A 9,271-nucleotide genomic window follows, 5' to 3' on the forward strand; every position below is an offset into this window, starting at 1 on the left:
ATTACCATTATTTAAAATGTTGACATTTCTGCATTAAGTAGAAACTTCCTAAATGTCTAAATACCACTCAAACATGACTTAAAAGAAATTGCATGACTCACCACTATGGCCTTCAAGAGTCTGATTCATAGAAAGGTTACTGGGGGCTGCAAGGCCCCTCAATTTTGCATCATCTAAAACAAAACAAAACAAACTACTATGATAAACATATAAAAGTGACATATTATAAGATTTTGACTCTTTTTGTATTCCTGGGCAGTATTAATCATTTCTCTAAGTATGCCTCATTCTGATCTATTTTTCTCATGGTATAAACATAAACAATAACACACACCCCTTGCAAAGACATTCTGGTAAAATAAAGCAAAATACATAAATGAACATTGTTTACTCATACATTACATATATTAATAATCATCACTGCTTTTTATGCCTTTCCAAAAGACCACAAATAGAAATATTTATGGCCTACAGATTGCAAACTCTACAGCTTACAAGAGATCAAAACAGCATAGACTTTGAAAATGGGTTTGTGCTAGATTACACAGAATCTTATATTCACTCATTTATTCATTCATTCAACAAATATTTATTGAATGTGTACACTGTGCTATGCATTATAAAAGGTTCTACATATAAAATGATAAACAAAACAGTCATTTCCCCTTTCTCCTCAGAGCTTACAGTGTGAGGGACCAATATTAAATACATACACACACATAAATGTAACTATAAACTGGGAATGTGAAAGCATAACAAGAAATAGTAGCAGAAGTGACTTAATTTAGATTGATGGGGAACCAGGGAAGGCTATCAGAAGAATTGGTATTTAAGCTGAGACTGAGAGGTAAACTAGAGATAGCCAGGAAAGGTAGAGAAATAAGGGGAGTATTCCAGGCTAGGACACAGCAACGCAAAGTCTCTGAGGCAGACGCCTAGAGCCCTTGACAAAATCTAAGAAGGCCTATGTGGATGAACAGGGGAGAAAATTGCATCAAACAGGGCTGGAGTGATAGGCACAAGAAAAATTATGAAGTATTTGTAGAAAATAAGAATTTTAGATTTTATCCAAAGTGCAATGAAAACCCCTAAAGATGTCTTAAAAATGTACTAACCATACTACAGAGAATAATATTAAAATGTCATCTCGATAAATTAATCTTGGCTTAGAAATCTGTTACACATAAAACATAGCATTTAAAATTTTCATTTAAATTACAAATTTTATGAAAATCTTAAGAATTTGTGAGGATAGGAATTATATCAATGCTAAAGAAAATTCTACTTTCAGATAATAAGTATCTTAAAATATTATGAAAAATATCCTTTATTCTGAAAACACTGTCAGGAAAAAATACCTAATTTCCTCTAAAATCACTAGCTCCAATTACCCAGTTGTTTTGTAACACAAGAGTACACATGTACAGTTTAACAATGCAATCATCTGTCAAGATAGAATAAATGTTGCTGACACACACATTAGGTTGAACGTAAATTTTTTAACATAGGGTTCTTTCACTCATTTCATCTTTTTAAAATTGTACAACATACTTAAACATCATTATAATATTCTAAAATATTTGGTGGAAACATTTTTCTTAACTTCTAGAACTGAAAAATCCATTCTGATGCATATATATAATATATATACACACATATTCTGATGTCACTATAACCTAACTAAGTGAAATGGGTGATATGTGATTTAGATTAACCATCCATGTTTTCCCTCTGTTAGACCATAAGGTAGCATATTCTTGGCAAAATACATGCTGACAGTTAAGAATAGGCTTTGAAATTCAGCTTGATATATTGGACAAATATCATCCACATCTGAAAAGGTCTCTTGCTGGAAGCAACTTCATAACTTGATCATGTAAAAAATATTCATAAAACCCACCCGAAAGTTCTCAGATGTCCATAAAAAGGCCAAAAGTTTTAAATGATGTAGAGTAAAGCCAGGATTAATATCCCAAGATTCCATCCAGTTACATTAATAGACTCCAGATAGCCAATAAGGTAATGAAACCAAACTGGTATGTGAACAAAAATCTGGTAATACTAACATAAATCTTATAAAAGCACATAACAGTAATCCTTAGATTTAAAAGGCATGATCAAAGAAGTTACCAATAAAATAAAGCATTTTAAACTCATGTAAAGAAATTTCAGAATGAAATCAGTTATTCCAACAATTCAAAGTACGTCAAAAAGTCCAAAGAAGGCTTTTAAAAAATTAAGGTATAATAACGCAACTGAAAATAAAAGGTATGATACAGAAGAACAGAAGATCATGCTAATAACACCAATAACCAAACACACTAAATCTTTGAAAGTCTTTCTCTTAGAAAAGCATGACTGACAATGCTTTTCTTTGCATTCATAAAAGTTGTCAGCAGCCCAATTTCAACAGAAATTCCTGTTATGTGCTGCAAAATAAGCTTGAAACCTATAATCAAAATATACAGAAGATTGTTTTGCAACACATAGGGATAATACAATTCTGAGAAAGAGATGGTACCACATTCGCCAGACTTTCTGGCAGGATCACCTGGTTGCCTTGCTTCTCTGTGTGAATGACTGACTGCAAAGGACTCTGTATGCATCCCTGGGTCTAACTAAGGACACCTTACCTGAGATTTCTGGTAAATTTTGTTGTCCTGGGCATATTGGAAAGTTGAGGCAATGTCAATGCCTGCAGGTACTGGAGGACTGCACAGTCAGCTACAGTTGGCTTGCATGGCCCTATATACTTTTTCTGTGATGGAAATGTTGGCTTCCAGGGCTATTTCCTCTCATGAGGATGAGAGGATGAGGCCTTGGCAGTCATAGCAGGAAAAGCAAGAAATGCCACCTCAATCCCAGTCAGGGTCATCACCCTCAAACCTTACCACAAGCAGCTCCCACCCAGGGCCATCACCCTCAAACCCTACCACAAGCACAAGCAGCTCCCATCCAGGGCCATCACCCTCAAACCCTACCACAAGCAGCTCCAACCCAGACTGTCAGCCCTTTAAATTCCCTTTGGCAAGGAAATGACATAATCTGGTCCCTTTAAAAGAAGAAAAAAAGAAGGACCGGGCGCGGTGGCTCACGCCTGTAATCTCAGCACTTTGGGAGGCCGAGGTGGGCTGATCACTTGAGGTCAGGAGATCAAGACCATCCTGGCTAACACGGTGAAACTCTGTCTCTACTAAAACAAAAAAAGAAAAAAAATTAGCTGGGTGTGGTGGCACGCGCCTGTAATCCCAGCTACTCAGGAGGCTGAGACAGGAGAATCACTTGAACCCAGGAGGTGGAAGTTGCAATGAGCCGAGATCACACCACTGTACTCCAGCCTGGGCAACAGAGTGAGATCCCATCTCAAAAAACAAAACAAAAAACCAAAAAACCTGACACTGGCTAGAGTGTCAAGAACTAAGAGGAAACCAGAGACAATGGAAGGAGGGAAACTGATTCTCACAATAGACCAGGTGAGGGATGATGGTAGCCGGAGCTATAGAGGGAGCAGGGGAGACAAAGGAAAGGATGGGTTCAAGATACACTTTGGAGACAAAAGCAACAGGATTGCTGATGCAGATGTTGTTAACGGAGGAAAAGAGAAGATTTCCAGCTTGAGCAAATGAGTGAAACTGAGACATTTGCTGAAATGGAGACAATTGAATGAGATTTGGAAGAATATCAAGAGTTCAGTTTTGAACACAGTAAGTATGAGATACCTGTGAAAGACTCCAGTGGAGATACCCATGTCTGAAAAATCAGGACTGGCTGGAGATGTAAATGTGGGGCTCTTCACCTCATACCACAGATGGCATTTAAGGGCAAGAGAATGAAAGAATAAATAGAGCAAGTGAATAGAGCCCAGAAGCAAGTTCTCAGGAATTCTAATAGAAGAGGGAAATCTAGCAAAGAGACTGAGGACTGACTAGAGAAGGAGAGAAAAGTAGTATGTCTAAATATAACAATAACTTAAACATTCTGAATTCTCTTGTCTTGAAAAATAATGTTTCAAGTCAAATCCTGATGAGTCAATAAAAGCTGTCCATTAGATTTAGAACATGAAAGTCACTGGTTAGGGAGAGAAAAGGAGAGAGGACTGATACTGAAAGGAGAGAGAGAGGATAAATTGGAAGAGAGGTACCTGAGAAGGTGAAGGGAGATGGGCTCCAGCAAAACACTGGAAGCTGGCCTGTGAGAGAAATGAACCTGATATAAAAAGATGGATTGCTGGTTCTAATTCCTTTCCTTCTAGAGCAGGGGACTGAAAACTGGAAATGCAATTTGGTGCAAACTTTCTGGAGGGTAATTTGCATACACAAATTAGGAAACTGTATAAATGTACATATTAGGAACCTGTATAAATGTACACACTCTTTGATCTAGTGAATGCCATTTCTAGAGATTTATCCTAGAAAGTATTAACAATTTATGCAAAGATTTGGATACAAAGATATAGTGGCTTTAATAGTAAAAATGTGGAGACATCTAAATGTCCAATACTAGAATTGGTTAAGCAAATTATGATATATTAATACCAATATAATGAAATACTAAATAGACATTAAAAATGGTGTCATAGAAGATGATTTGTTGATGTAGAGGATTGCTGTATTATATTGCTGTACCCAAGCTACAAAACATTATACTTAAAATGTTGCATCTTTAGCACAACACAGTGCTTGATATAAAGCAGGCATGCAAGATCTATGCTGGTTACTGGAGGGATCTGCTGAATCAACACTATTTGTATTAAATACAATATACTGATCTTGTTAGAATCTCGCAGCCATATTCCTCATATTTATTTCTTTCAGCACAATTCATAATCATTAAGTTCGAAAACAAATACTTTACTCCATTTTCCAAACCTCCGAAGAATCGATTTCCCATCTTGCTCACTAATTTCAAAGAATACTCTAGCCACAGCTTATCAAAAGGTTAGAGAAGAAAAAGAAGTTTGTTTTTAAAAAAGCCTTCAATGTTAAACAAAATGAATGCATTTCTTAATGTAAGTTAAAACTTGCGGGCCAGGCACAATGGCTCACGCCTGTAATCCCAACACTTTGGGAAGCCGAGGCGGGCGGATCACAAGGTCAGGAGAGCGAGACCATCCTGGCTAACACGGTGAAACCCCATCTCTACTAAAAATACAAAAAAATTAGCCAAGCCTGGTGGCGGACGCCTGTAGTCCCAGCTACTTGGGAGGCTGAGGCAGGAGAATGGCGTGAACCCGGGAGGCGGAGCTTGCAGTGAGCAGAGATCGCACCACTGCACTCCAGCCTGGGCGACAGAGTGAGACTCTGTCGCAAAACAAAAACAAAAACAAAAACAAAAACTTGCTACATATGGTAAGCAAAAGTATGTATATATACAGACACATATATACATACATACACATACATATAGATACATTTAAGAAATATATATATTTCTTATATATTTTTATATACAAGAATTTATATATAAACTATATATTTTTAAACTTTATATATAATATATAAACTATATATATTTTAAACTTTATATATAAACTTTATATATATTTCAAACTTTATATATACACATATATATAGTTTTTCAGAGAAAAACTTTCTTTTAACACAGTTTTAAAAAACTAAAGCACTGACAGATTGAACTATAAAACAGCATAAGCCAAACTTTAATTGGTACTCTTCTTAGGCTGTCCACTAGCCCTCTGTGTAGTGGTTAAAAACCACTACACTTTCAAGTCTCAAACCACTTTCAAGTCTCACAAAGGACTTGAATGTGAGACAAACTTAGTTTCACATCCTTGCTCTGCCACTAACTGGCTGCGTGACCTAGGGCAATTATTAACTGCTCAGAGCCTCAATTTTTTCACCTAGAATACCTACTGCCCAAGATTATTGTGAAGTCAAATAAGATTGTGAAAGTTAAACATCCAGTATATGGAAAATCGTCAATAAGTATTTAAATTATTCATACCACATTCAAAGCTGTAAGGTAATGCTATTCAAAGTGGGGTCTGAGGACCAGCAACTCAGCCTCACTAGAAATGGAAATTCTCAGGCCCCATCCTGGGTCCACTGTGTGGGGGTAGAGCATGAAATTCATCTTAACAACCTCTTCCAGTGATTCTTATACCCAATACAGTTTGAGAAGTTATGTTGTAAGGAATCCAAAAATGTAATGCAGTTTAATCCCCTACATTTTCATTTTACGGAAGAGTAAACTAAAGTAGTAAGTAGTAAGGATAGTAAGATCCTCAGCCACTTGTTGAAAGTCATTCAGTAGTCTTGTGGCAGAGCAGAGATTTAACCCTAATTGCCTTATCTGGATCTTCAATCTAGTGCAGCACTGGGGGGCTAAAGAAGTAGGAAGCTGTTTGCTGTGATTCCAGACAACTAGATAAAGAAAGAAATCAAACTGCAAAAACAAGAGATCCACTAATAGAAATGTAAAACATATCCCATTTTCTGCTCTTGGACACTAGGTCAATAACCATTAATGTATCTAATAAGCAGAAAGGATAGGCCTGTAAATAATCCGCCAGATTTTGTTACTGAAATGTTGACTCACAGGATTTGTATTAGACTCCTAATAATATAGTACAATAATTAGACATAGCATAACACTGTGACTTATTTTCATTCGTCGTTATTTTTCATTCTCCATTAATAACTCAGCAAAAACCATCTGATGTTTACATTCAACATTCTCTGAACTTTATTGCAAACATACTCCAGAAAAAAACACCATAAAATGTTGGTTTTCCCTTTAAAATAATCAGAATTGCATACTGACAGATACCATGAGTAAATCGCATGAACAAATAACATTAGCCAATTTTCTACCAATTTCAAACATGTGGGCTTGCATTCATTTACCTGTCTGCGTCTCTAATTTCAAAACTTTCAGTAATCCATCTTCACCACCGCATGCTAAGAACCCTTGTTCCTTGTTCCAGGATACACACTTCAGCTTCACGTTATTGGGAATGGAAATCTGTAAAAGCAACCATAGCCGCACTAGCAACTTTTCACGAAGGAGGTGGGAAATAAGTCTGCAGGAGATGACGGCTGAAGAAAATCTTCCAAGAAGAAAAACGGACGGTCTTGCAGAAAAAAACGAGCTGTTGTGAAATGGGCATGGTCCCTTGAACTGACCCGGGCTCTAGCATTTGGGAAAGAGGGAAAGAAGTGCACAAAAGAGAAGGATAGTGACTGCGGAGGAAGCCAACGCCAGAGTCACCGGATGGATTTTTTAAAGGGAGGGCGGGGAGCGGGTATAAATCCATACCACCAGTCCCTCTTCCTGTTTACCCACAACACTTAGGCTATCCTATTGTTATTTCTTTTCTCTTGCCCAATGGTTCGTGGTGATCCAAAGAGTTTAAATCACGTGGATCAGCAACAAGTGGAGGAGGAAAGATAGAGTAGAACGTGGCGACTTACCCTCGAGCCACCCAAAAGGACCTAGCCAGGGGCAGGAATGGGCGAGAGCTACGAGAGGGCAGCGGGATCGGCCAAGGTCTGTCTGGGGCTCTGGGAACCGCAGGAGGAGGTCGGAGGCTGGACCCGGCGGGAAGGATGGCGGCGGAATGGCGAAGCCACGATCAGGACCGGGTGAAGCAGCCTGGCTCCTCTTAAGGCAGCGGGAATCGCCGCAGGCTGCGGGAATGGCGGGGAAACAAGGACGCCCCGCAGGAAACTCACTTTCTTGGTCAGGTAGAAGAACATCGTGGGATTCCCCAGAGGGTCACGACGGCTGCTAAGGCCCTCGACAGGTAACGGTTCTACGTTTCCAATCCGCAGTACCAGCAGCTACGGAAAGCTCCCGTCGCCCTGGCAACCGCGATGTGGCCCGGTCGCATCCGGGGCTCCGCGGGGCACTTCCGGTGACGCCCTCGCACCGGGCACCGGCATAGTGCGCCTGCGCGGACGTCGGTGGGTTGGGGGCGCCGGGTGCGAGGCGGTAGCTGGGTAGTCCTGTTTCCTGGCGTCTCGGCCTTTCTGCTCTCCGCCAGGAGCTGGGTCGCCACCTGTCTCTGCCAGCCGTGCACTCGCTCTCTGCGCCCTGTCTCGTGGTCACTGCCGCCCTCCCTCCCGCCACATCTCTGTTGATCGCGATGGAGACGCTCCTCAGGTGGCAGTACTATAAACCTAGGAGGAAAGGCGCCTGTTCGAATGAGGGCAAATTATTTAGTATTTTGTACGTTTCAAAGTTCCAACATTCTTGAAAGGGAAAAACCTTTTACTGTGTCTGATAGGCTGGCTCCCCGGGACAGATGAAAGTGCAAATGTGCGTACTGAAATCTCGTAACCCTTCTCTGTGTCTTTGGGGATTGGACAACCTTTAGAGCAATTTAGGAATAGAAGATTTTGTTTATTCCGCTTGTTTTGACATTTTTTAACAGTTTAATTAAGTTAATACCGCAACCCCGAGGGTCCTTTTCAAGGAATTTGTATAAACGTTGGGTAATTAATAGCGTACAATTGCTACTGGGGCATAGCCTCCCGTTTTACAATATTTGAGCGTTTGGTGCTTTCTCGTCTAGAGTCGACTGTTACATATTCTCTTCTTTTTCTTACCTTATTTCTTTCTTCATTCTCCTTTGTCCTTTTTGAATGCCTGAGAGTTACAAAGCCTCAAAATATAAGGCATAGGGCAGAAATCCAAGTAGAACCAATCTCATGAAATTATTTGGTCTCACCCATGTTTTTATTTCTGGTTTTCCCCTTTACCATAATCTAGCATGTAATTTATGCATCAGTAGTTAATTTCTCCACTTGGAGTCTTTTACCATCTCAGACAAAAATAAAACATAAAAATCCTCCAATCCTTTGGCCTCGATGATTTGTCTCACCCAGCACAATCTATTACAGAATTGACAACAGTCTCTAGTGCCTTTCCTAACAAATCTAAACTCCATCCAAAATCAGATCTTCCCTCAATCCTAAATGTTTTCACTAGGGAGCCCCCACCTTAAGTAAGGCAGTATGCTTTCTGCGGGGCAACCGTCCATCCGGCTCTGCTTCCCAAGCCACTTTATGTATTCCGTGATGGTCCTACCCTCTTAACAGGCCAGTTGTGCCTAGCCAAACCAACACAAATCAGTCTCCCTGAGGAATTATTTCCAAACTTAACCCAATCCCATTCAGATAATACGTTTGTTTTCTATTGTTTGTGTGTCTGTTTAAGATACATTGGCCCCTGCCCATAGGCTCCCTATACTGGACGCATGAGACAAATAAGTATTTAACCCAGGAGTTTCCAATAAACTGGCCAAGAC

The 9,271-nt window shown here is 39.6% G+C and overlaps 1 protein-coding gene across 6 annotated transcripts in view; it reads right to left on the reverse strand.

Annotated features, from left to right (window-relative positions):
- The window catches only part of WDR35 (WD repeat domain 35), a 67,523-nt gene extending 59,653 nt beyond the window's left edge, over window positions 1-7,870 (reverse strand). For 3 of the 6 annotated variants that reach the window (XM_073022797.1, XM_073022796.1, XM_073022795.1), the window contains exons 1-3: window positions 7,695-7,868; window positions 6,867-7,152; window positions 102-173 (exon numbers count right to left, since the gene is read on the reverse strand). In XM_073022797.1, the coding sequence (XP_072878898.1) occupies window positions 102-173; window positions 6,867-7,152; window positions 7,695-7,718 (382 nt within the window). In that variant the 5' untranslated portion in view covers window positions 7,719-7,868. Of the gene's footprint in view, window positions 1-101; window positions 174-6,866; window positions 7,153-7,694 lie in introns of all 6 variants that reach the window. The other 3 variants (XM_007971378.3, XM_038006602.2, XR_012095224.1) reach the window with 2 other exon arrangements.
- Window positions 7,871-9,271: the final 1,401 nt, after the last annotated feature.

This window comes from Chlorocebus sabaeus, chromosome 14 (assembly GCF_047675955.1).
Source record: "Chlorocebus sabaeus isolate Y175 chromosome 14, mChlSab1.0.hap1, whole genome shotgun sequence".
In the NCBI taxonomy this organism is placed as follows: Eukaryota; Metazoa; Chordata; class Mammalia; order Primates; family Cercopithecidae; genus Chlorocebus; species Chlorocebus sabaeus.